Source organism: Microcaecilia unicolor, chromosome 11 (genome assembly GCF_901765095.1).
Source record: "Microcaecilia unicolor chromosome 11, aMicUni1.1, whole genome shotgun sequence".
NCBI classification, from domain to species: Eukaryota; Metazoa; Chordata; class Amphibia; order Gymnophiona; family Siphonopidae; genus Microcaecilia; species Microcaecilia unicolor.
In genome coordinates, this window is record NC_044041.1 from 37,484,800 (window position 1) to 37,512,724 (window position 27,925).

The 27,925-nt window shown below is 45.0% G+C and overlaps 1 protein-coding gene across 1 annotated transcript in view; it reads left to right on the plus strand.

The window, feature by feature from the left end:
• The window catches only part of WDR66 (WD repeat domain 66), a 428,322-nt gene that overhangs the window by 364,255 nt on the left and 36,142 nt on the right, over positions 1-27,925 (plus strand). The window contains exons 18-20 of the mRNA XM_030218324.1: positions 6,520-6,610; positions 8,031-8,174; positions 23,012-23,240. Of these exons, the coding sequence (XP_030074184.1) occupies positions 6,520-6,610; positions 8,031-8,174; positions 23,012-23,240 (464 nt within the window). The remainder of the gene's footprint in view (positions 1-6,519; positions 6,611-8,030; positions 8,175-23,011; positions 23,241-27,925) is intronic.

The window sequence follows — 27,925 nt, forward strand, 5'->3', positions numbered from 1 at the left end:
GAACTGAAGCTAGGCTGAGCAGATACAGCAGCAAGGAACTAAAGTTAAAGACACACAAGGCAAAAACAAACAGAAGAAACTAAAGGTAAGGACACACAGAGCAGATACTAGCAGAGCTAGAGCAGCAACAAACACTCTCAGACAGAAGCACATCTGAAGACCTCTGTTGCCAAGGCAAAGCCTGATAGTTCCCAGGTGCTTAATAAAGGCAATTAAAGATGATGTCACCAGTGAGGCTTGGCAGCAGAACTACCAAGGCAAGTTGGGAGAGCTGGAACATCAGGACCGGAATTGGACCTGGAAGCCATCTAGGAAGCCGAAAAAACAGTCCACCGCAACCATAGGACCTGGTCCCCTGGAGGCAAGGCGAGCACAGGCATGGAATACAGTCACAGTCGTGACAATAACCCATCTGTGACAGTCTAGAGGGACTAAAGGAAAGTAAATGAGCAGGTAAGACCTAGTTTCTCGTTACCTCTTATACTACATTTCTTTAACTTGCTCACTGTATCTTTATTTACTTCTTAGATTATTATTCTCTATTAACAGCTGTACTGTGCCTATTTGACTGTAGCTATATCTCTGTTCAATTAATCTTCACTGTAAGCCACATTGAACCTGAGTTTTCTTGGGATAATATGGGATATAAATTACATACATACATACATAAAGAAACAAACTTACTCTCCCCTCCCCCCTCTTTAATTTAGCTAACATGAGTTTCTCCGAGGACAAGCAGGCTGCTTGTTCTCACGATTGGGTCGACGTCTGTGGCGGCCCGGAAAACCGGCAACACTTTGCAAGCAAAACAAAAAAACCTTCGAGAACGCTCTGTCGTGCGGGCAGAGCGCACTGCGCATGTGTGAACGGCTTCCAGCCCGCGGCGTGAGTGTGTTTCCTTTCTTGTGCCTTTTTTATCGGCATCATCGAGTCTGTTAATTTCGCAGCCGCCGTTTTTCCGTCCATGTCATCGAGAACACCCAGCGGTTTCAAGCGTTGTACTCGGTGCAACCGGACCATCTTGGGTACCGACCCCCACTCGTGGTGTCTGTCTCCAGTGCCTTGAGCCCGATCATCTTCCAAATGCTTGTAAGCTGTGTCCTTTAATGAAAAAAATGGACCCAAGTGTCTCGGGAGGCTCTACGGGAAAAACTTTTTGCTGATCAGTCCGGTCCTTCGACATTGACTTCGAGAGCATAGGTAATGGCTGCCGAACGACCACATCACGCTGGGAGCAGCGAGGCATCATGTGGGTCTCCACCTGTCTCGAGGCCTACTGCTATGCAGGCCCCCCGGGATCGACCTTCTTCGGTCCTGGCCCCGAGGAGGCGTGAGGATTCCACGTCCTCTTCGGTACCGAGGAGTCTCGATGACGGGCATCGAGCGAAGGGAAAGAAACACCATCATCGATCTCCTCCTATGCACAGTACCAAGAGCTCCGGGGAACCAAGGGATTCGGCACCCGAGAAGAGTCGGCGCCGAGAGGACCGGTCACCCTCTATACAGGAGGTGCCAATGTGTCGGTCTTCTGGCAGCCTGGTATCTGCTCTCGAGTCCCCACAGATTCTGCCACCGATTCCTGCACCGGCCCCATAGCCTTTTCCGATGGAGGCTTTCGACGAGCACATCAGGGCCCTTCTTCCAGAGCTTCTGGAGGGATTGCTGCGCCAGTCTACTTTGGTGCCAGGGGTGCTTGCGCCTTCTGTTGAAGCGGCATCTGGTCCTTCGCCTGTGGTGAGGCTCCCGTCCTCGGTGCCGCTTGCGGCATCGGCGTCTGCTGGCACCTGGGTCGACTCCCCATCGATGTTGGCGGGGGACGCTTCGCCGCAGTCCAGGCAGGGGTCGACTTTCGACATCCCCCTCGAGGTCGTCGTTCCACGACGTTCAGACAGGCTCGGGTTCGGGCTGGTCTTAGAGAGCTCTTGTCCAATACCGATGATGAGCACTCGTGGGAGGAAGAGGAAGCTCCCAGATACTTTTCTGAAGAAGAGTCCTATGGGGTCCCCTCTGATCCTACTCCGCCCATTGAAAGAAGGATGTCTCCGCCTGAGAGTCTTTCTTTTTCCTCCTTTGTTTGGGAAATGTGTAAGGTGATCTGGATTGGCCACTGTTGGAAACAGGATGCTGGGCTTGATGGACCTTTGGTCTTTCCCAGTATGGCAACACTTATGATATTCCCTTCCCTGTGGAGGTTGTGGATGAGCCCAGGGCCGAGATACTCGAGGTCTTGGATTATCCTTCTCCACCTACAGAGGTTGCAATGGCTCCCTTGCATAACACACTCAGGGAAGTTCTTATGCGAAACTGGTCGTTCCCTCTATCTAATCCAGTGGTCCCCAAATAAGCTAAGTCCCAATACAGAGTCCACAGAGAGCCGGTGATGGTGAAGTCTCAGCTACCTCATGATTCTATGGTGGTGGATTCTGCTCTCAAGAGAGCCAAGAGTACTAGAGACTATGCCTCGGCGCCCCCAGGCAGAGAGTCTAGGACCTTGGATTCTTTTGGGAGGAAGAAGTATCAGGCCGCTATGCTTGCAGCCAAGATACAAACATACCAGCTCTATACGAGCATCCACTTGCGGAACTCGGTGAGGCAACTGTCCAGTTTAGTCGAAGCGCTTCCTCCGGAGCTCGTTGAACCTTTTCACCAGGTGGTCAGGCAGCAAGAAGGCATGTCGAAAATTCCTGGCCAGGGGTACTTTTGACACTTTTGATGTGACATCCAGAATAGCTGCTCAAGGTATAGTGATGCGCAGACTCTCATGGCTGCATGTCTCTGACCTCGATGATAAGGTCCAGCAGCAAATGGCGGATGTTCCATGCCGGGGGGATAACCTTTTTGGCAAAAAAGTAGAGGATGTGGTCGATCAGATCAAAAAGCACCATGATGCTATGGATTCTGTCTCCTGCCAGGCGTCTTCTGCTACCACCTCCTCATCTAGGAGGTGTTTTGGAGGGAGGAGGAGTGCTCCCTATTCCTACAATAGGCATAGGTACACTTCTGCTTCTCAGCAGCCTACCCAGGCTCAGTCCCAGCGCACTCATTCTCATCAACAGCGTGCTTCTAAGGCCCCTGCGGCTCCCCAGCAAAAGCAAGGGACGGGCTTTTGGCTGGCTCCAGTGCAGCATAGCCACAGTGCAAGTGTCCATTCCGGACGACTTAACGGTTGGAGGGAGGTTAATATTTTTTTCACCAAAGGTGTGGCCTCTTATAACCGCCGACCGGTGGATTCTTCAAATAGTCCGGTTAGGATACACTCTCAATCTGGAATCCAAACCTCCAAATTGCCCACCACAAACTCATTCTTACAGCTCCCAGCAAGGCCGGTACTTGCAGAGGAACTCTCTGCCCTTCTAAAGGCCAGTGCGGTCGAACCCGTTCCACCAGGGGAAGAAGGGCTGGGATTCTATTCCAGGTACTTCCTTGTGCAAAAGAAAACAGGGGGGATGCATTCCATCCTAGACTTAAGGGCCCTGAACAAATTCCTAGTCCGAGAAAAGTTCAGGATGGTTTCCCTGTGCACCCTTCTTCCCATGATTCAGGAAAACGATTGGCTATGCTCTCCGGACTTAAAGGATGCCTATACCCACATCTCGATACTCCCAGCTCATAGGAAGTATCTTCGATTTCGGTTGGGAACTCGCCACTTTCAGTACTGTGTGCTGCCTTTTGGCCTTGTGTCTGCGTCCAGGGTTTTTACAAAGTGCCTGGCTGTTTTCGCAGCATCGCTAGGCAGACTGGGAGTGCACGTGTTCCCTTATCTCGATGATTGGTTGGTGAAGAGCACCTCGGAGGCAGGCGCTCTACTGTCCATGCGGATTTAGTAAAGGGAAGTCTTGCCTCACAAATCTACTGCATTTTTTCGAGGGGGTGAACAAACATGTGGACAAAGGGGAGCCGGTGGATATTGTATATCTAGATTTTTGGAAGGCGTTTGACAAAGTGCCTCATGAAAGACTCCAAAGGAAACTGGAGAGTCATGGGATCGGAGGCAGTGTATTATTATGGATTAAGAGCTGGTTAAAAGATAGGAAGCAGAGAGTAGGGTTGAATGGTCAGTATTCTCGATGGAGAAGGGTAGTTAGTGGGGTCCCTCAGGGGTCTGTGCTGGGACCGCTGCTTTTTAACATATTTATAAATGACCTTGAGATGGGAGTAACTAGTGAGGTAATTAAATTCGCAGATGACACATAGTTATCCAGGGTCGTCTCGTCGCGGGAGGAGTGTGAAAGATTACAAGAGGACCTCGTGAGACTGGGGGATTGGGCGTCCAAATGGCAGATGAAGTTCAGCGTTGACAAGTGCAAAGTGATGCACGTGGGAAGGGGTGGAGCTTAAATCCATAATTGTCTGATAACACGCAGAAAAAATAAATAAATAAAAATAAAAGTCACAATTAATACCTTTTATTAAATTTAGATATTATATATGTATCATATGTCAAAGAATAAAGTGGTTGCTCAAAGCATATTCTAACCACAATCGTTCAACTGCAAAACACTATGCACAACTTTGTGCAAAAACACACTCAGAACCTTACTGTACCATAAATATTACACTGGGCACTATGTCTAATGAGGTGCAATGTGTTTTGTATTTTCACTCCTAATCATTTTGAAAAGTTGGCTCCTATGCCCTTGAGGTTTAATTACAGCCATTCTGTTTTCTTTCAAACTTACATAATACAGAGTTCAAGGAGTCACATGGATCCTGAGAAAACTAGATTCTTTGCAGCTTGTGATTACTTTTATTGGACAAACATAAAATCTTATCTATGATATAAAATGAGACAGATTGACACATTCAGTCTGCTGACATAATCCAGACCATACTACTAGTACGTCTTGTAGCGCTATAGAAATGATAAGTAGTAGTAGTACTATTAGTATGGTTCCTGAGATGTATTTTTTTGCAAATAATTTGTCTTGTGCAAAACTTTTCAGTGCTACCACACTGTACAGATACACATAAGGGATGGTCACTTCTCAATATCGTTTACAATTTAGTCAAGAGAACATACAGAACAAAATAGACTTTGGGAATTTCATTTATTAAGCAAATGGTTAAAACCAACAAGGCTGAGATCAGAAGTGGGTTCATAGGTGAAAGCAGCCTTAAAAGGTGTTTTTTAAGACTGCATTTGAATAAAGCCAGAGAGGGAGCACGTTGCATCATTTCAGGAAGTGTGTTTCAAGCGTTTGGTGCAGCAAGGTGGAAAGCGCAGCACTAGGAACTGACAGTGAAGGGGAAGGCCACAGATAAGCAGTGCAGATGTAAGTTATGGGCACCCATAAGCAAAGGGAAGAGGGAATGGTCCCCTCCTTAAATCAGACAAACCCACAGAAGAAACAGTCTTTGCAGTCAACACAACACAAACCAAGAAGCACAGCGAACATGACAAAACCCACAGCAAAGTGGTGGTGTGTTGATAATAATCTTTAATATAAATAAGGCATGTCTCGACACAGGCTGTGTTTCAGCCTACAAGGCCAGTACCAGGAGTTGGATACCCAATAACAGATAAATGACCCATACAGCAGTGATTCAGAACAGTGACAAAAGTCACATCTTGGACGATCTTAGGCTAAAAATGTAATGTTGCAGCTAAAATCAAAGCTCTCGCAAAAGCACTGGTAATTCACGCCAAAATCATGAATTTTCAAAAAGAAGGAGTGGTGTACCCCTCTCTCCCAATGCCCTAGCCAAGATTCTTCTTTCTTGGCTCCCTGTTACCTCCTTTGCAGCAGCAGCCAGCAATGCTTCTTCAGTAAGTAACTCTCTAACTGGCGCTGAGCATCGTAGCAGTCACATGCTGACAGGCCTTGCAGTGTCCCATCCCCTCCTCCAGCACTGGCTTCCTTTCACTGTAGAGACCCATGCAAGGAGCAAGGCTGTACTGGAGAATTACTGAAGGAAGAAACATTGCTTGCTGTGGGTGATCTAAGGTACAGCTGGACAAGCCTCAATGAAGGCACTTCAAGAGCAGCAGTGCTCCGGCACCTATCAGCATTTGTGTATGCCTAAGTGGTCCTGTAGATAAGAATGCTTCACCCAATGAGTAGAGTTCACCATGAAGGATGTTGGGAGAGATAGGAGGTAGTGAGGAGCTGCAGTATGATCGCACATACAGTTCAAGCCTTTCATATTCACCTGTATGTGGAAATGGATAGGGAGCCAACTTGGTGATTTGAGAAGAGGGGTTATTTGATTGTAGTGACACTGGAAAAAGATGAGTTACACAGATGAATTTTGAACAGATTGTTTTGGAGAGAGGTGGTTCAGCCTGGTAAGGGACAGGTTGCAGTAGTCTAAGCAGAATGAGATGAGTGTTTGGATAAGGGTTGTAGTAGCATATACCACCAAACTTTGTAATAACATAGCTTTTTCCTCCATATGTGGTCACTTGTGTGACCCAGTTAAAGAAATCACAACCTGAGGATTTACATATCGCATTTTTGTTTCTCTTTAGTTAGACCTTGGTCGTCATGCTATTTTAGCCATTGTTTGTTCTTCTTGCAGTTCTTTGGAGGCAGTTGCTTCTCTAGGGGGAGAGGATTTGGTTCCATTCTATGGTATCTTGGATGGTGGAAGAGATGGTGAACTATTCAGAGTAAGCACACTTTATAAATAAAAAGAACTGGCCGGCATGCTGTATTTGAGCTGAGACTGACAATTTGACTAAGGGGCTCATTTTCAAAGCACTTAAACGTACAAAGTTCCATAGGTTACTATATGCAACTTTGTAAGTCTAAGTGCTTTGAAAATACACCTCTTTGTGATCTTGTTGACCCTTCCCCCCCCCACCCCCCGCCCCCAACATTTTCATTTGTCTGACAGCTTCATGTGACAACACATTATCACAGGCAAGGCAGTTTTAATAATGTTAATAACATCATAGACTGTTGTAGTCTCATCAGAAGTTCAACTCAGAGAATTTGGCCTATCAAAAAATTAAGATTAAAAGTGTAATAATGCACAGCAATGTGAGCTCCAAAGGTGGCCGTAAAGTTTTGCTACTCCTGCCTGGAGTCCTGCTGTAACTAGAACCTTTGTTATTATCTGCATTTTTATAAAATATTCTTTGAGAAGTACTGCTGTCAACATTCCAAGTATAAGATAAATTTATAAAATGAGCAAATTTAGACTTATATTCATGTTGTATCCAAGACACCTGGTTCACAGTTGGTCTCAAAACCAAAACAATAGCTATCATAGGTTAATGGTGACATTTAATGAATATTTACATATATGTCTAGAAGCCTTGGCACTTTTAAAACCTAGACTATGCACCTGAAATCTGTTCAGTTACATCTGATTGTGTCCTGTGCATCTCTGCTTGTGAGTACTGTACAAAAGACAGTGAGCCGGGCATGCATTCTGTTCTGAAACTTGGGTAAAGTGGTAGCGTAGCCATGTTAATCCACTTTTAAAGGTAATAAATAGACATAAAACAAGACAAAGAAAAGAAGTAAGATGATAACTTTTTTTTATTGGACTAACAATGCATTTTTTTAAGAGCTTTCTAAGGTAACTGTTCTTCTTTGGATCAGAAATTCAGACATGAGCAAATGATGACATATATCAGAATATATCTGTGAAACATAAAGGCGTTCCACTGACAGTCTCATGGGGAAGATGGGGTTGGTGGGGAGGGAGGCAAGAAACAGGGAGAGATGGGTCATCAGAGGGTGACAAAGCAGTATAATTTTATGGATTATAATGTGATAGGAAGCTCAGATCTTAAGTCCTGTCTGGTGGGTGCCAAAATAGTTCATAATTAATTTCAAAGGTTTTACGTTCCTGGATGGTTTAAAAATTTTCTTTTAGTATTCTCACTATAAAGTCATTAGTGCAGTACTCTGGTCTGGCAAAATGCTGTTCTACAGAGGTGTTTCTCTGGTTAACATTATAGTATCTGTGGTATCTGTGTAGATTCAATCTTGTCTTAAGCATTTGGCCTGTCTCTCCAATATTGCATCCTTTTTCACATTCTGAAACTGAAATTGCTGTATTGTTTTGTATGCACTTAGGAACTGGAAGACTATTTTTACTATGCACAGTTGCGTAACCAGGGTATTGATACAATGGAGACCAGACAAATGTCAACACAAATTCCCTTGAAGGAAGTTCCCTATATAATGCGTGCTCTGGGCTTCTACCCAACAGAGCAGGAGGTTGGTAAAAGCACTAATTAAGTATGTTTTTTTTTCTTTAGAAAGGAGACTTGATTTTCTGGAAGTTGCATAGAGCCAGTTAAAAAATATAGCATTGCCATGATTTCAAAATTATCATAGGAGCACTCCTGATATTTTGCTCAACATCTTTGAATCTATGCATAAACCTTTTTTTTTTTACTTTATTTTTTCCCCATAATTTTTGTGACAAAGCCATTAACATTTTTTTATTTATTAGGATTTATTCCCAATGGAAAGTAATATAACAAATGTACAGGCTTTAAAAGAGAAACCTGCTTGTCCTATGTAGTCTCTCTGACACTATGGTGTCCTTTTACTAAGATGCGTTAAGCACTAATGTATGCTTACTACTGCAAAAAAGGCCTTACTGTGGGGGGCAGTCAGACTTCCCGTGGTAATTTTGTGATTGGAACGTGCATCCCATTTGCTAAAAAAACAGATTGCATTTTTAAGCGCTTGGGGCGGGGTGGAGAGTAGGCTTGTTCTGCACTATTCGGTTAGTGCAGCTACATTGCCACATGCTAACCGATTAGCACGTGACTAGGTGGCAGTAGGGGCTCATTCACTAATGTCCAGGCGCTAATAGGAAAATTAGCACATGGCCATTAATTAAAAAAATAGAAGAAGCGTCCATTTTACCCAAGTGTAAAAGTGGCCTTAGGCCAGCAGGAACAAAGAGGTGATAGTGCCCTTGTATAAGTTTCTGGTGAGGCCCCATTTAGAGTACTGTGTGCAATTCTGGAGACTGCACCTATGGAAGGATATAAACAGGATGCAGTCAGTCCAGAGGGCAGCTACAAAACTGATAAGTGGGCCTGAGTGGCTCAGCTTCAGGATTTTCTTGGTTTGGAAAAGGGGTTGTTGTCTTCCCTTTGGGTGCACTTGGCAGCGCTGTCTTGTTTTAGGGGCCCGTTGCAGGGTGTTATTATTATTATTATTAACATTTGTATAGCGCTACCAGACGCATGCAGCACTGAACACCTGACATCGAGAGACAGTCCCTGCTCAATAGAGCACTCCATCTAGATGTCTCTCAGTTTTTCCAGGAGGTCAGGAGATTGCGCCCTCTTATCCAACTGGTGGTTCCCCCTTGGGATTTGAATTTGTTGCTGTCTGCATTATCAAAGTGGTGTTTTTGGTGGCTATCACATCAGCATGGTGTATTGTAGGAGTTGCATGCTTTGTCATGTAGGGAGCTTTTTCTGGTTTTCTTGAAGGAGAAGGTGTCATTGAGGTCAGTCCCTTCCTTTTTGCCTAAGGTTCTTTCTCCTTTTCATGTCAATCAGTCAATTTCCTTGCCTTCCATGAGGAGGCGGCTGCTTCTTCTTTGCATAGGCTAGATATTAGTAGGGCACTGAAGTACTATATTCGCCGGACTGAGGAGTTTCGATCCATAGACCATCTGTGGTGTTTGCGGGACAGTGCAGAGGACAGGTGGCATCTAAGGCCTCGATTGCTAGATGGATTAAGGAGGCATTTTTGTCCGCTTACTTGCTGTGTGGTAAGATGGCGCCAATAGTGTTGTGGGCGCATTCTACAAGGCCACAAGCTACCTCATGGGTGGAGCATTCGCTTATCCCTCTGCTCGATATTTGCAGGGCCACTACCTGGTCTTCTATGCACTCTTTTTCCAGCATTATAGGTTCAGTCTCAGCAGGACACTTCTTTTGGTGCTTCCATGTTGATCCAGGGACTTTCCCACCCTTGATGAGTACTGCTTTGGTACTTCCCACTCGGCAGGAATGGTCTGGAGTAGACGATAAGGAAGGAGAAAATAGATCTTACCTGCTAATTTACTTTCCTTGGGTCTCTCCAGACCGTTCCTGAACCCCGCCCTGGGTGTCACGGTGGGTTCGGGAGCTGCAGCGTCACAGTACAGATATATATTTTTTCTTTTTGGTGCTCACTTCTTTTCCCAGGGTTCTGTTGGTTGTTCAGTTGTTCCTGTTTTAGGGTTTTGATTTTTCTATTCTTTATTACTGCTTGGCTATGCAAAATAGTGAGCAGGTCAGGGTTGCACAGTCCTTTATACAAGTGTTACTAGCCAGTAGTTCTCAGACTCCCTTTGCTGGTAGGAGAGCATATTCCCACTCATCAGGAATAGTCTGGAGAGACTCAAGGATAGTAAATTAGAAGATAAGATCTAATTTCTCCTTAAAACAAAAGATCAATTAATTGGGGACAAAAGCCTGCTGGTACAGATAGGCTTTTAGTTGCTTTCTAAATAGAAGAAATGAAGTTGACTGTCTCAGCTCTAAAGGGAAAGCCTTTAAATCTGAGACAGTCAGCAGGAAAGCTAAAACACAGCAGTCTTGATGTGGTAGCTGCTTCTGTAACCAGTGGGAGTAAATATAGTAATAGAAGTATTAAAAAAATGTTCTGTATACAGAAACCATGATGAAAAATGTATGCAAGAGAGAATTCTTGATAAAGAATTCTACCTAAGAAATAAAAAGCAGAGTCCTTACTGATTCTTGCATCCTTGTACACAATGTCAGTGTTGATAAATTTAAATTTAATAAAATGAAATAACTGCAAATAGTGATTATAAAACATTAAACATTCAACTGTGAAACATCCTCTGGAAATGGCTTTTTGACGCAGAGGTTGAGGAATAGAAGTGTGAGTGGGCAGAGAATGGTGAGTCACAGATGACTAACAGAGCCTCTGATGAAAAGATGGGTGTGTATATTCTACTGGTTCCTAAGGGAATCCAGCAGATGCAGCCAGCATGTATATGGCACACAGAGTAGGTACTGTTCTTGGCAACATTATCCGAGTAAGATTTTCCCTCGAAAGAATCATTCATAGAAACCTATAAGAGCAACTAATGAGCATTCTTGAAAATGCCAAAGTTGCAGTACTGGAAGCATTACTGGTTATACCTTTCATAGGACTAACAAAACAATGCACAAAGCCCCAGAAGCTAATGTACAATCACATGGACATTTTTATTTGCTCAAAAACAAAAGCATATCTTGATCTCTTGTATACTGCTACTAGATGTACACAGCGCTGCACAGCCAATATGATCCTAGATACCTATTTCTGTGTCCAATTCAGAATTGACTATTTAGCTTATTGTAGAAGTGAAAGGCAGATTCTTGTGTAGATTTGTGTAGAATCAATGAAAAAGATGAAGGAAGAGAAGTCTTCTTGGAAAACAGGACCAAGCAAAAGTGAGACAAACAACAGAGAAGGACAACGGATGACTCAGGAATCCACAAGATAAATAAATTGGCACGTTAGGTAATAATTCCAAATTCACACAGTGGCCCAACACCTATGTTTTGGTATCAAATGTCTGCTTCAGGGGTCCACAAACTGTGGTTCAGAAGGGGTCAAATTCTTTGTAGCTACAACCCTGTGATGATAGGTTTGCTTTAAGCAAAGGATACTCAGGAATTTCTATTTGTTCTGAATTAAACCCCTTTGTGAATCAGTTTGTGGACCCCTGACACAGATGTTAAGAACATAAGAATAGCCAAACTGAGTCAGACCAGTGGTCCATCTAGCCTAGTATCCTGCTTCCAACAGTGGCCAATCCATGTCACAAGTACCCAGCAGAAACCCAGATAGTAGCAACATTCCATACTACCGATCCTAGGGCAAGCAGTGGCTTCCTCCATGTCTGTCTCAATAACAGACTATGGACTTTTCCTCCAGGAACTTGTCCAAACCTTTTTTTTTTAATCCAGGTATGCTAACTGCTGTTACCACATCCTCTGACAATGAGTTTCAGAGCTTAACTATTCGTTAAGTGAAAAAATGTTTCCTCCTATTTGTTTTAAAAGTATTTCCAGGTGCCATGATCGAGAGAAGATGCGGGGGTTGAGCTCTTCTGATCTTCCCACTCCATTCAGCAGTTTTCTTTTGTACTTTTATTATTTAAAGTTTATGATTCGATAGCGGAGTGAATATTTAACATAGGGGAGCTTGTTTTCTGATACTTTGCTGATAAATGGCGGCGAAATGTGGGCAAAAGGAAAGCGAACGGGCTCGTGGAGAGGACAAGATGGCGGCACCGGCTAGTCCCGCCAGCACGGGACTCAGCTCAGCCTGGGTCATGGAGGTGGCAGCCGAGGTGACCACAGCTATGGAGCCACTTTTGGATCGGAAGCTCCAGCCTGTCGACACAAAACTTGAACGGCTTCATTTTCACAATATTAGCCGGGATTTGCTGCAGCAACAACAGCGCACCAGTGAGGTGGAAGGCCATGTGAAATGCCTGGAAGACACATGTGCTCAGCTGCAGACCATGCTTACCAGCTATGAAGAAAAATGGAAGACCTTCAGAATCAATCTAGGAGGAATAACTTGTGACTTGTTGACCTCCCAGAGTCCCCCTTCATTATCTCCTCAGACCCTTGCTGAATTCTTTCACAACAAGGTTCAAAAGATAAACCTTGCTTTCTCTACCTCACCACCTCTCCCTCCACTAGTCCGTTCCCCTCTCTCTCCTTCCCCTCATTCCCTTTCCTCCTTTCCTGAAGTTACTATTGAGGAAGCTACACTTCTCCTTTCTTCCTCAAAATGTACCACCTGTTCCTCTGATCCCATTCCCACCCACCTTCTTAATGCCATCTCTCCTGCTCTTATTCCTTTTATCTGTCATATTCTCAACCTCTCACTTTCTACTGCGACTGTCCCTGCTGCCTTTAAACATGCTGTGGTCACACCTCTCCTTAAGAAGCCTTCACTCGACCCTACTTGTCCCTCTAATTACCGACCCATCTCCCTACTTCCTTTTCTCTCAAAATTACTTGAGCGTGCTGTTCACCGCCGCTGCCTTGATTTTCTCTTCTCACATGCTATTCTTGACCCACTACAATCTGGTTTTCGCCCTCTCCATTCAACCGAAACTGCGCTTACTAAAGTCTCCAATGATCTATTACTGGCTAAATCCAGAGGTCAATATTCCATCCTCATTCTTCTTGATCTTTCCGCTGCTTTTGACACTGTCGATCACAGCATACTTCTCGATACCCTGTCCTCACTTGGATTCCAGGGCTCTGTCCTTTCCTGGTTCTCTTCCTACCTCTCCCTCCGCACCTTTAGTGTTCACTCTGGTGGATCCTCTTCTACTTCTATCCCTCTGCCTGTCAGCGTACCTCAGGGTTCTGTTCTTGGTCCCCTCCTCTTTTCTATCTACACTTCTTCCCTTGGTTCATTAATCTCATCCCATGGCTTTTCCTACCATCTCTATGCTGATGACTCCCAAATCTACCTTTCTACCCCTGATATCTCACCTTGCATCCAAACCAAAGTTTCAGCGTGCTTGTCTGATATTGCTGTCTGGATGTCTCAACGCCACCTGAAATTAAATATGACCAAAACCGAGCTTCTCATTTTCCCCCCCAAACCCACCTCCCCGCTCCCCCCGTTTTCTATTTCTGTTGATGGCTCTCTCATTCTCCCTGTCTCCTCAGCTCGAAACTTTGGGGTCATCTTTGACTCTTCTCTCTCCTTCTCTGCTCATATCCAGCAGATCGCCAAGACCTGTCGTTTCTTTCTTTACAACATCCGTAAAAGCCGCCCCTTTCTTTCCGAGCACTCTACCAAAACCCTCATCCACACCCTTGTCACCTCTCGTTTAGACTACTGCAATCTGCTTCTTGCTGGCCTCCCACTTAGTCACCTCTCCCCTCTCCAGTCGGTTCAAAACTCTGCTGCCCGTCTCATCTTCCGCCAGGGTCGCTTTACTCATACTACCCCTCTCCTCAAGACCCTTCACTGGCTCCCTATCCGTTTTCACATCCTGTTCAAACTTCTTCTACTAACCTATAAATGTACTCACTCTGCTGCTCCCCAGTATCTCTCCACACTCGTCCTTCCCTACACCCCTTCCCGTGCACTCCGCTCCATGGATAAACCCTTCTTATCTGTTCCCTTCTCCACTATTGCCAACTCCAGACTTCGCGCCTTCTGTCTTGCTGCACCCTACGCCTGGAATAAACTTCCTGAGCCCCTACGTCTTGCCCCATCCTTGGCCACCTTTAAATCTAGACTGAAAGCCCTCCTCTTTAACATTGCTTTTGACTCGTAACCACTTGCAACCACTCGCCTCCACCTACCCTCCTCTCTTCCTTCCCGTTCACATTAATTGATTTGATTTGCTTGCTTTATTTATTTTTTGTCTATTAGATTGTAAGCTCTTTGAGCAGGGACTGTCTTTCTTCTATGTTTGTGCAGCGCTGCGTATGCCTTGTAGCGCTATAGAAATGCTAAATAGTAGTAGTAGTAGTAGTAGTAGCAGAGTCTGTAGGGAAGCAGGAGCTTATTGGATTCCTGGAGACTTGGCTCTCCCGTGATTTACAATTGACTGATCACCAGGGACCTCTGAGTATTGAGAGAGCACATAGACTGGGACAGCGCCATCCCAATGCTTCTCGACCCCGACTAGTTATTTTCAGAATTCTTAGTTATGCACAGAAGGTTTCTATATCACAGGCACTTCGTAGTGGTAAGCCTTTAACTTATAACAGTCAAAGAATTCTCGGGCAGATGATCAAAAGCCTTGTGCTGTTCCAAACAGCTCTCTAAAAATAGCGCTGGAACAGTGCGGGGCATTATTAGACCTATGATCAGAGATAATGACATGCAAATTTAAGCACACAATTATCTCTGATCATGGGGTAGAAGTGTGGGAGAATTGTGCCTATATGGTTGTGTGATCCATGATACTCAGGGTATTACTGCTGCTTTTATGGATTTTTATCAAAAGTACAGAGGGGACTCCGATGAGGGCCTGGATCCGGATACTTATCTATCTAGTGTGGATTTACCATCTCTCACGCAGACGCAGTCGGAATCACTTAATTCTCGTATTGGGGAGGATGAGGTGGCGGGGGCTATACATCTAAGTTCTCGATTTAAGGCACCAGGACCAGATGGTTATAGAGCAGAATTTTATAAGCTTCTGGTAACGGATGTTGACTAGCCCCTGACGGCCATGTTTAATGAATTGATTGCATCTAAATGGATTGCTGAATCGTTGACCTTGGCTCATATCATGGTCCTTCCTAAGCCGGGTAAGGATGCTACTTTGCCTGGATCGTACAGGCCCATCTCTCTGCTCTTTTCTGAGGTTAAACTGTTGGCCTCAATTTTAGCCAATAGGTTAGCCAAAGTCTTACTTAACCTCACTGCGTCCCCACAGGTGGGATTTGTAAGAGTTCAACACGCGTACGCTTTGTAGCGCTATAGAAATGCTAAATAGTAGTAGTAGTGTTAAAAATATTAGACAGATCTTGGCTTCTTTAGTGGATGCTCGGGCCTGACAGGAACCTACACTTCTTATCAGCTTTGATGTAGAAAAAGCTTTTGATAGAGTGGCTTGGCCCTTTATGTTCAAAGTTCTAGAACGCGATGGCATTCACGGTAGGTTTTTTTGATGCGGTGAGTGCACTGTACTTCTACCCAAGGGCAGCGTTGTTGATTAATGGCTCTGTTTCTGGGCCATTTTCTGTTGGTAGGGGGACGAGACAGGGCTGCCCATTGTTGCCATTACTTTTTGTTTGACTCTTGATCCTCTAATACGAGATATTTTGGCTAATACAGAGATAGTGGGGGTACGTGTGGGTAAGGAAGAGTTCAAAATATTGGCTTTTGCGATGACCTTTGGCTTCACCTCAGACATCCTTGCCTATTTTGCTGGAAAGCTTTTGGGAATATGGAGAATTTTCTGGGTTTCGATTGAACATGGACAAGTCTGAGGCATTGCCCACCCTTACCTTGGTGCGTGAGCAATGGGAAGGTCCCTTTCCTTTGGCCTGGGCTAAAGGCCACTTTACTTATTTAGGTATCCAGCTGCTGAGTGATCCTAGAGAGTTATATTCTTTAAATAACTGATGATTGTTAAGTTTGACTGAGCAGCAGCTTTGGATTTGGCAGTCCTTACCTTTATCTCTTCATGGCAGAATTAGCTTATACCGTATGTCTCTTTTTCCAAAATGGCTGTATGTTATTCAACAGCTCCCTTTGTAGATTTTGAAAAAAAGGTATTAGAGTGTTGAATCGTATGGTGAGTAGGTTTCTTTGGAATGGGTGGAAACCCAAACTACGTTTGGATTATTTATATGGATCCTGGATGGTGGGAGGCATGGGAATTCCTAATATCAATATAATGTGGCATGTCTGCTTCGACATCTCCGTGATTGGGTTTTGGAAACTGATGTTTATACTCCTTGGACATTGGAGAAAGCATTGTTTCACCCACTGCATCCTCATTATTTATTACATGCAAAGGGGAGGGATTTGTCTGTGTCTGTGCGTACTAATGTTCTGTTAAAACCTATACAAGTCATTTGGACCACTTTACATACATATTGGCATTGCACACCTTTTTATACGGATTTTTGCCTATAGAAGGGAATCTGGGTTTTTGGCCAGGATTGGACTCCCTAGTGTTTCATCATTGGAGCAGACATGGGTACTTATGTGTGGCGAACATGTTGAGCGATGCAGGCACCCTTAAGACTTATGGTAGTGTTGTAGATACTTTGTCCCCACATCCAGGTAATCTTTATGCTTATATTCTGATTGCCCTTTATGTGAGGTATGTGAAGTGGGAGTAGTAACTAGACTGCAGTCTTTCTTTACATCCTCTCATGTGACACGTATGTCAGTGTCTCATAAGGCACTTACCATGTTGATGCCTAAGAGGTCTTATGCACCTGTGGTGGCGAAGTGGACATAGAATTGGGACATCTAGTGAGGGAGGAGACACTTTTTGCCATTTTGCGTCTTATCCCACGAATTGTATATAATGCTAGATATCGGGAATGCCTGTTTCGTCTTCTTACCCGAGCATATTTATCTCCGAGGCAGGCATTTCATGCTCAGTGTGTTTCATCTCTGCAATGTAGAGCTTGTGGAATGGCGGAGAATACCCTCTCTCGTGCTCTGTGGTTTTGTCCGATTATACGGGCTTATTGGCATCGGGTATTTTTATTTGTCAACAGATTGTTCCCTTTGCCCCCAAATTTTGCTCCCTCCAGTTTTTTGATTGGGTTTGCACATTATCAGGGCCTTTTGACCAAAGGCTAGTGATATTTCCTTTATAAAGCATGTGTGCTAGGTGTAAAGTGCATTTTGCAGACTTGGTGTGTGAGAGATGCTCCTACTCGGTGGCATTGGCGTAATGTGCTACAGATGTTGTGTAATTGGGAGGCTTGCTCTTGTTGTTTAACTGCAAAGCGGAAGGCCAGATTTTGGTTGGTAAAGGAGTACTTTGTACAATGTCTTTCTCCTAGGGTACGTAGCCTCCTTCTAAATAACCTACCTTTGTAATTTCTTTTAGGGCAGTTCATGTGTGTGGTTTCTTGATCCTTGATATGTTACGTTTTAGAAGTTTTCTGGATGGGAAAGGGGGGGGAGGTTACTTAAGGGATTATTTCAATGGAAGTGCTCATGGCTTTATTGGTGGGATTGTTGGAAGTCTTATTGAAGAGGGGGGGTATGGGGGATCGGGGGAGTGGGAGAAAATTGGTTAAAATGGTTGATGACAGGTATTGTTAATTCCTTTTATTAAGCTTGGTGTAATGATGCCATGTTTTTTCTCTTTTCTGTACCTGATATGTTTGTTGTTGTCATTAATAAAAGCTATTGAACTAAAAGTATTTCTATGCTCCCTTGGGGTCGGAGTGGCCTTCTCAGGCCTTTAATGGATACTTGGCGGTTCATGGTGGGCTTGTTGGGTGGGGATCCGAAGGTAACAGATCAACTGCCTCTTCATAGCAATGCAAATTTTATGCCGGGGAGAGAAAACAGAGCATTTGCCAGCTGGGAAACTTGGGGCTTGATTCTTTTGGAACATATACTCACTCCAGAGGGAAAATTGAAACTGTTGGATGACCTTATACCATTGGATTCTAGCGCATAGGGAGATTGCTTTGCTTCTTGTCAGTTAAAACATTATGTATCTAGTCTACCCCAGACGGCTCTTAGAATATGAATAGGGGAGGGCTTACGGACTTTCTTTCTATCCATTCTGAGGAGAAGTTATCAGTAGCTGGCCTCCATAAGGCCCTGAAGAACTTAGACTGGCTGAGAACCCAGTTGGAACAAGACCTTGGGATGCCCTTGCAGGATTGGGACCTGCTTCAGGCCTTGAAAAGACACCACAGATAGTAGTCACAACTGAGTTACAGGAAACACATTTTAGAATTATACATAGGGCTTACTTTTCCAAATCACAACTTTTCCACATGGGGCTTATACCCAATGCGCAGTGTCTTAAGTGTTCTGCAGAGGAAAATACTTTTTATCATTCTCTGTGGAGCTGTCCAAAGGTACAGGACTTTTGGAGTGAATTAATTGATTTCTTTGTCTCTGCTATGAGCCTATTGATCCCTCTGATCCCACAGATTTGTTTAGTGGGAGCAGTAGCTGCTGGAACCATAGGTGGGAAGGGGAAATTTATTTTATTTCACAAGTTGAGGCTTATATCTCTTAAATGTATCTTACAGGTTTGGGTTTTGGGAGATGGCTCTTCTTTCTGGGGATGGAGGAACCAGGTGCATACATTAGCACTTTGGGAAGCTCAGGATGCCTCTTTCTCTCCCAAGCGCACACAGAGATATCTGCTTATTTGAGAATCTTATCTTTCTTTTTTATCATCAGGATGTAGTTCTCTGTTTAATAAATTGTTTCTATGAGTGATCAAGGGAGCGGGTTAGGTGGGTTGAGTTTGGGTGTCTTGGGGGAACGGAAGGCTGAAGTTGAAGGCCCCCTTGTCACGTCTGTGGCCTTGACCACCCTCATACTTACCCTGTTTCTGGGAGTCAATGGCTGTGCTGGCTTCTGCTTGTCTCTGTGTCTGTCTCTGTCTTAGTTTCTCTCTGGCTCAGTGTGCTGATTGCCTTACTGGACCTCACCTGTGTGGGCTATGCCAGTATCCAAGATGGCTCCTGCTTGTCCTTCCTGTGGGCTCTCTTTCTCTGTGTGTCAAGCCTCTCTTTGGAGGCAAGGAACTTCCTGCTTCTGTCCTGCTGGTGGTGACTCATCAGTGAGAGCCTTCATAAGGAAGTGCTGGGCTTGCAGTCGGTGCCTTTGCATGAAGTGTTATGCTCTTAGGCCAGGTCAGGTCAGGTTAGTAGGTGTCTGCTGCACTACTGCTTAGCCTCTCTCTGGGTTCCAGCCCAGCTTCTTTCTGTGTCTGTGTCTTTCCATGGGGGGCTTCCCTGTCTCTGTTTCTGGCTTACTCTGTGTTTGGGGTGAAGCCTCTGTTCCTGGCTTACTCTGTGTTTGGGGTGTTGCCTCTGTTCCTGGCTTACTCTGTGTTTGGGGTGTTGCCTCTGTTCCTGGCTTACTCTGTGTTTGGGGTGAAGCCTCTGCTCCAGGCTTACTCTGTGTTTGGGGTGTTGCCTCTGTTCCTGGCTTACTCTGTGTTTGGGGTGAAGCCTCTGTTCCTGGCTTACTCTGTGTTTGGGGTGTTGCCTCTGTTCCTGGCTTACTCTGTGTTTGGGGTGAAGTCTCTGCTCCTGGCTTACTCTGTGTTTGGGGTGTTGCCTCTGTTCCTGGCTTACTCTGTATTCGGGGTGAAGCCTCTGTTCCTGGCTTATCCTGTGTTTGGGGTGAAGCCTCAGCCTTTGTGAGTTCCCATTAGGTGTGTGGAGCGGCTGTGGCTTCAGACCCTTGGCTTGATATTCCTGGTTTTCTCTGTTTGCTCTGCTGCCGGCCCAAGACCCTTGGCCTGTTCTTCCTGGTTACTCTGTTCGCTCTGTTGCCTATCGTGAACCCTGCTTGTATTTCCTGAGTGTATATCATAGTAACATAGTAGATGACGGCAGAAAAAGACCTGCATGGTCCATCTAGTCTGCCCAAGACAAACTCATATGTGTATACCTTACCTTGAATTTGTACCTGTCCTTTTCAGGGCACAGACCATATAAGTCTGCCCAGCAGTATTTCCCGCCTCCCAACCACCAGTCCCGCCTCCCATCAGCGGCTCTGGTACAGACCGTATAAGTCTGCCCTCCCCTATCCTCGCCTCCCAACCACCACCCCCTCTTCCCCCCAACTGCTCCGCCACCCAATATCCTGAATCCTGCCTTGCCTAGTCTGTGTGCTTACCCTGCTTGTATTTCCTGTGTGTATATCCTGAATCCTGTCTCTCTGTCTAGCTAGTGTTTATTGCCAGGACGTGGTCCCTGTTTCCTGCTGCTTCCTAGCTAGTGGGTTTACCCGCTGGGTATTCCCTGATCCCCAGTCTGCCTTGCTGGCATGTTGCCCTAGTCTTTGTTCCTATGTCTTGTCTCCTTGGTCTGCCTTCTGGTTCTTGCTAGTGGCAGTGCAGCAGCTCCCTGTCTGAGTTTAGTTCCTAGTCTAGTTTCCCTCGTGTTCCCTAGACCCAGGGGGGGTCCTCTGGGTCTCCAGTTCCGGCCCTGTCCTTCAAGTCCTGCCGGCCACCTGCACGCTAGAGCTAAACTCTAGCAGAACGGTGGCCAAGCGCAGGTGAAGCGGATCCTGTCCTGCCGGTTCCAGTTGCCTACTTCCGATCCCGAGTTCCAGTCCTGTTCTTCCGTATGTCCGATTCCAAGATGGTCTTGCCTGCCTCTGCCGCTCCTCGGCAGGGGCCCAAGGGCTCACGATTCCCAGTGCGGCCCCGAGGACCTGACAGCATACCAAGGGCCTCGAGAACGTGACACCCCTGAAGCTTGGGGGGCGGAATGGTCTTTCTGATGTCTGGAAGGGTGGGGGGTTGCTGGGAATTGAATGATGCAGCATTGTTCAAAGTTTGATTATTTGTTTTATCTTTTATCTTTCTCATATGAGTGGTGATCTTTGACTTTTTGTATCTTTTTCACAAAGATTATGTCTCCCTTATATTGCCATCAATAAAGAAAAACAGCAGACAAGGAGGGGAATATGCTGAGTAGGGGCTGAGGGGATAAATATGGGAAAAGCTTGGTGACAGATTTCATCTTGTTGCTTTTTTTATGTTTGTTCTGATATTGGACACTTTATATATTTTATTGTTTATTATGTTTCCTTTGCAATGTCTTCAATAAAAATTGTTGAAACAAAAAAAAAGTATTTCTTACATTTGTACCCCGCACTTTCCCACTCATAGCAGGTTCAATGCGGCTTACATATTATATACAGGTACTTATTTGTACCTGGGACAATGGAGGGTTAAGTGACTTGCCCAGAGTCACAAGGAGCTGCCTGTGCCTGCGGTGGGAATCGAACCCAGTTCCCCAGGACCAAAGTCCACCACTCTAACCACTAGGCCACTCCTCCACCCCATGCAGTTCAGTCATAAGAGCCATGACCCTGTAGCCACATTGGGTTTTCTTTTTTTGTAGCTTGATAATATAGGCTCTGGAAGTAGGTTTTGGGGTTGGGAAGTGAATTTATTTGGGGGAGGGGTTTGTTTAAATGTTTTATGCATTTGATATTGTAGCTAAGTATTGCTTGTGGCTCTGTTTCTTTCCTGTATATCTTTTCAATAAAAAATGTAAAGGAAAAGTATTTCCATGTAACTTTGTTGAGTGTCCCCTAATCTTTGTACTTTTTGAAAGAGTAAAAAATCGATTAAGTTTTGCCCGTTCTGCACCACTCATGATTTTGTAGACCTCTATCATATCTCCCCTAAGCCATCTCTTTTCCAAGCTGAAGAGCCCTAACCACTTTAACCTTTCCTCATATGAGAAGAGTTCCATCCCCTTTATCATTTTGGTCACTCTTCTTTGAACATTTTCTAATTCTGCTATATCTTTTTTGAGATACCGCAATCAGAATTGAATGCAGTACTCAAGGTGAGGTTGCATCGTGGAGTGATACAAAGGCATTATAATATTCTTGGTCTTATTTACCATCCCATCCTGTTTGCTTTTTTGGCTGCTGCCACACACTGGGTTTAAGATTTAAGTGTATTGTCTATAATGACATCTAGATCTTTTTCTTGAGTGCTGACTTCTAAGGCAGGTGGGAAGGAGTCCCAGCAAGTGGAGTGCGGTTCAGTTCAGGAGAGAGAAGCAGAAGGAGAGAAGCATTTGCAGGCTGAAAATCCTTGGGCAGGGAGGTCCCTAAAGTACTGAAGCAGGCTGAGATTCCTTGGGTGAGAGGAAGTACCAAAAGTATTGAATTCATTGTGAAGCTGATGCAGGGGAAAACCCTTGTGTAGAAGGAGTCCCTAAAATAGTGAACTCTCCTGAAGGTAAAGAGGATAGAAGGTAGAAACTGCTGCTTGGTGACTGAACTGTGATGATGAACTGAAAGAACTGTTTGTCTTGAGAATTGAATTACTGTTTATTGTGCACTGGATAAGGAGCCCAGACTGAAGCCTGTAAGCCTGTATTGAATCCTGGTATGTGCTATGCTGCTATTGGAACTGTGTACTAGAAACCTGCATGGAATAAAAGTTCTTAAGATTGAAGTTACTGGTGGATATCTGTTTCTTCACTGTACCGGGAGCCTGTGGCTGGAGGAGATTGTTCTATCCTTGGCTGCACAAGAGAGGTGCCTGGTTACAATATGTATACTTTATATTACATATTTCATATGTAAATGAAATAGATCAGGAAAGTAGTGTATATTAAATAGGGTATAAATGTCTGTGTGCACTTTTCAGGGGGTAATTTTCAGAGAGGAAAAGCAAGCACATGCTTTCCTTTTGAAAATCGATGTATCTTAGGCACGTAACAGCCTCTTAAAAACTGCTGTCACACTGTATATAGATAGCTGGATGATAACGTTTGTTTCTATTTTAAATTTATGTTCAGCAGCAACACAGTCACCAGTCTTGACATTTGCTTAGTTATGACAATGGTATCTTTTTACACAGTGCCTGTTTTTCTCTTTCTTATTAGATGGAAGACATGCTAAATGAAGTCAGATTTAGTGAGTACGTAGACTCTGGAAAGCAAGTCACAGAAATCAATTTAGGAGACTTTATAAAACTTTATATCAACCATCGACCAACTTTTGGCATTTCTATAAGTGAAATACATAATGCATTCAAAGTTCTTGGCTTTAGCAATGAGAACAATGAAAATGTCATAGAACGAGGAGATTTACTGCATCTGCTTCAATCCAGAGGTAAGTCCTATAACTCTAGGGTGATTTCCCAGTTCTGGTTGCAAAATTTTGTACAGTGGCATATTAGCTCTTATAAACAAATTTGTATAATACTTTTATCCACAGTGCTGTGAGATGCTTCATAAAGAACAAGCAAAGGGAAGAATCTTTTCCGAGTTTCAATAGCATTCTTCTCTTTGGGGCAGTATCAACCAACGAGTTTGTACAACCCAAGCTGAAATTTACATGGGATGTGGTATGATATCTTGGATGCGCTACAGCAGTTTAAAGCCCCCTTATGTTGTGCTGGGGCAGTAGTTCAGTAGTGATGCACAAAGATGGGTGTGACCTGCTGAGCAACCAATAGCATGTGTCCTGTGCATGTGGTCCTTAATGAAGGACTTGCATTCTTTTATTAGCTGTGCAGACCCTGCTTTAAATTCCGAGATCTCATGGGATGAGACCCAAGGGAATCAGATTTTATTACTGGTTTATACTGTAGCGCAACAGACTATTGTTATGAGAGAAGCTTCAGCATTTCTTCAGTTTATTTATTTATTAGGATTTATTTACCGCCTTTTGAAGGAATTCACTCAAGGCGGTGTACAGTAAGAATAGATCAAACATGAGCAATAGACAATTACAGCAATAAAAATATTCAAAAAAATACAAAGTATGGCATGGTATACTACTCTTATATAGCTTTGTACTGCTCTATTTTGTTTATGGGGTCTCTTGGTTCCAAATCTATCTCTATAATGTTATACCAAGAGCAACTCAAATGTTCTTCTCACAGCGTGTGGTTGCTGGTAGAACAACATTTGAGTTGCTCTTGGTATAACGTTATAGAGATGGTAAACTACTCACAATGTCAACACAATACGTAGTAGAACATTATAACTGAGAGTGAAGTGTAAAGTGTTATATTTCTAAATCCCTGTGGTCAGCTATTTTGCACCTGCACCCTCCCTCATATAGCTTGTGATGTGGAGGGGCATTTTCGACCGGGGACGCCCATCTCTAAGGGCGCCCATCTCCGAGGATGGCGCCACGAAGGGGCGGGGCCAACTGTATTTTCGAACGAGATGGGCGTCCATCTTTCATTTTGATAATACGGTTGGGGGCGCCCAAATCTCAACATTTAGGTCAACCTTAAATATGGTCGACCTAAATGCTGAGATCGCCGGATTTAGAGCTGGGTGCCCTCGTTTTTTGCCGATAATGGAAACCGATGGAGCCCATCTCAAAAACGAACAAATCCAAGGCATTTGGTCGTGGGAGGGGCCAGGATTCGTAGTGCACTGGTCCCCCCCACATGCCAGGGCACCAACCGGGCACCCTAGGGGGCACTACAGTGGACTTTGCAAATTGGTCCCAAGTGCATAGCTCCCTTACCTTGGGTGCTGAGCCCCCCAAAACCCACTCCCCACAACTGTACACCACTACCATAGCCCTAAGGGGTGAAGGGGGGCACCTACATGTGGGTACAGTGGGTTTTGGGTGGGTTTTGAAGGGCTTCCATTTGCCACCACAAGTGTAACAGGTTGGGGGGGGGATGGGCCTGGGTCCGCCTGCCTGAAGTCCACTGCACCCACTAAAACTGCTCCAGGGACCTGTATACTGTACGACATTTGAGGCTGGCAAAAAAAGTTTTTTAAGTTGTTTTTTTCAGGGTGGGAGGGGGTTAGTGACCAGTGGGTGAGTCAGGGGAGGTGACCCCCGATTCCCTCCGGTGGTCATCTGGTCAGTTCGGGCACTTTTTTGGGACTTGGACCTGAAAAAAAAGGGACCAAATAAAGTGGACCAAATTCTCGCCAGGGACGCCCTTCTTTTTTCCATTATCGGCCGAGAGCACCCCTATCCCACCTTCGCTACCCTTCTGACACGCCCCCGGGGACTTTGGCTGTCCCAGCAATGGAAAGCATTTGGAGCCAGCCAAAATCGGCTTTCGATTATACCGCTTTCGCCCGCTTCAGGAGATGGCTGGCCATCTCCCGATTTGTGTCGGAAGATAGCTTGATGATCTCCTTCGAAAATAAGCTGGATTGTGTCTCAACAGCTCATGAGATCTTGAGTCACACATTAGTTCAGCTGAAAGTCACTTAGAAATGGGCCTGTCAGTTTTACTGTCATTTCAGAGCCTGAACCAAGATATGATTTCAGGCCTGCATAATACCCCTAATAGACAACTCGAGGGCTCGTCCTTTCTATTACAGATCTCAGAGATATCTTTGCCCTTGAAACCGGATTCACTGACTCCAACTTATGGCTAAAATGGATACTTTATACCACTAACAGTTTGAATGTTTCTGACTGTTATGTTTGTTCTACCCCTCGTCCTGAACCTACTGTGGTTCCCTTTCCCCTCTTCTTCTGGAGTTGTCCTCCGAAGAACCGTGGAGATTGGAGTGTTTTCCGACCCTCATCACACAGGACGAAGGGGCGCTTCTGCATCCCAACCTCCGGTCTCTGGCTCTCACGGCCTGGATGTTGAGAGCGTAGACTTTGCCTCTTTGGGTCTGTCGGAGGGTGTCTCCCGTGTCTTGCTTCCAGGAAAGATTCCACTAAGAGGAATTACTTCTTTCTATGGAGGAGGTTTGCCGTCTGGTGTGACAGCAAGGCCCTAGATCCTCGCTCTTGTCCTACACAGACCCTGCTTGAATACCTTCTGCACTTGTCTGAGTCTGGTCTCAAGACCAACTCTGTAAGGGTTCACCTTAGTGCAATCAGTGCATACCATTACCGTGTGGAAGGTAAGCCGATCTCAGGACAGCCTTTAGTTGTTCGCTTCATGAGAGGTTTGCTTTTGTCAGAGCCCCCTGTCAAGCCTCCTACAGTGTCATGGGATCTCAATGTCGTTCTCACCCAGCTGATGAAACCTCCTTTTGAGCCACTGAACTCCTGCCATCTGAAGTACTTGACCTGGAAGGTCATTTTCTTGGTGGCAGTTACTTCAGCTCGTAGAGTCAGTGAGCTTCAGGCCCTGGTGGCCCAAGCCCCTTACACCAAATTTCATCATAACAGAGTAGTCCTCCGCACTCACCCTAAGTTCTTGCCAAAGGTTGTGTCGGAGTTCCATCTGAACCAGTCAGTTGTCTTGCCAACATTCTTTCCCCGTCCTCATTCCTGCCCTGCTGAACGTCAGCTGCACACATTGGACTGCAAGAGAGCATTGGCCTTCTATCTGGAGCGGACACAGCCCAACAGACAGTCCGCCCAATTGTTTGTTTCTTTTGATCCCAACAGGAGGGGAGTGGCTGTAGGGAAATGCACCATTTCCAATTGGCTAGCAGATTGCATTTCCTTCACTTACGCCCAGGCTGGGCTGGCTCTTGAGGGTCATGTCACGGCTCATAATGTTAGAGCCATGGCAGCGTCGGTAGCCCACTTGAAGTCAGCCACTATTGAAGAGATCTGCAAAGCTGCGACGTGGTCATCTGTCCACACATTCACATCTCATTACTGCCTGCAGCAGGATACCCGACGCGACAGTCGGTTCGGGCAGTCAGTGCTTCAGAATCTGTTCGGGGTTTAGAATCCAACTCCACCCCCCTAGGCCCATGTTTGTTCTGTTCCAGGCTGCACTCTCAGTTAGTTGGATAAATTGTTAGGTCAATCTCAGTTATGTCCTCGCCGTTGCGAGGCCCAATTGACCATGGTTGTTGTTTTGAGTGAGCCTGGGGGCTAGGGATACCCCATCAGTGAGAACAAGCAGCCTGTTTGTCCTCGGAGAAAGCGAATGCTACATACCTGTAGAAGGTATTCTCCGAGGACAGCAGGCTGATTGTTCTCACAAACCCGCCCACCTCCCCTTTTGGAGTTGTGTCTTCCCTTCTCTTTGTCTTGCTACATATGAGACTGGCCGGCACGAGCCGGTTCGGGCGGGAAGACGGCCGCACATGCGCGGTGCGCATCGGCGCGCGAGAGCTAGCAAAGGCTTTTGCTAGTGAAGATTCCGATTGGAGGGGCTGCCGTGGACGTCACCCATCAGTGAGAACAATCAGCCTGCTGTCCTCGGAGAATACCTTCTACAGGTATGTAGCATTCGCTAAGTCAGACTTAGATGTCATATTGAAAATGCCCCTCTCTGTCTCTCAGGCAAAGGAGGGAAAGGATGAGGCTGTCTCATGTGCAGTACAGAGAAAATGATTATAAGCAGAGTTGCACATAGCCTTTTAATTTAAAATTGTTAACCATTTGCATAATACTTCCACTTTGTTTCTTCTTCCTCAGTCCATGTGTCCTCAGCAATGTCTGCTATGCCATCCTAAACGTGACACATAAGCAAGTCACTAAAATGAAAATTAGACCCGACTGGTAGCGCTATAGAAATGATTTATAGTAGTAGTAGTACTGTCCAAGTGTCAAAGTTCCATTTACTATACTTGATTTGATCACGTATTTTGGCTTTGTAAAATAATGAGCTATAACCACAAGAAAAGGACCCTTCTGGGATTCTAAGTATGACTTGCACATTTCACAGAGAATCTCCATGGTAGAAGCAAGAAGTAGACCTTGGCTTCCATAATTCTTAGTCTATTGCCCTAACCAGTAGGCAATAACATTTGGGCATTGTCATATATTGTGCTTAGAAGATACATGATTATAATTTTTTCGCTTCTTAGCTTGGTTTTCAGCCTTTTCAGCATTAGCACATTAGGGCCTTTATTTATTTATTTATTGTGATTTATTAACCGCCTTTATGA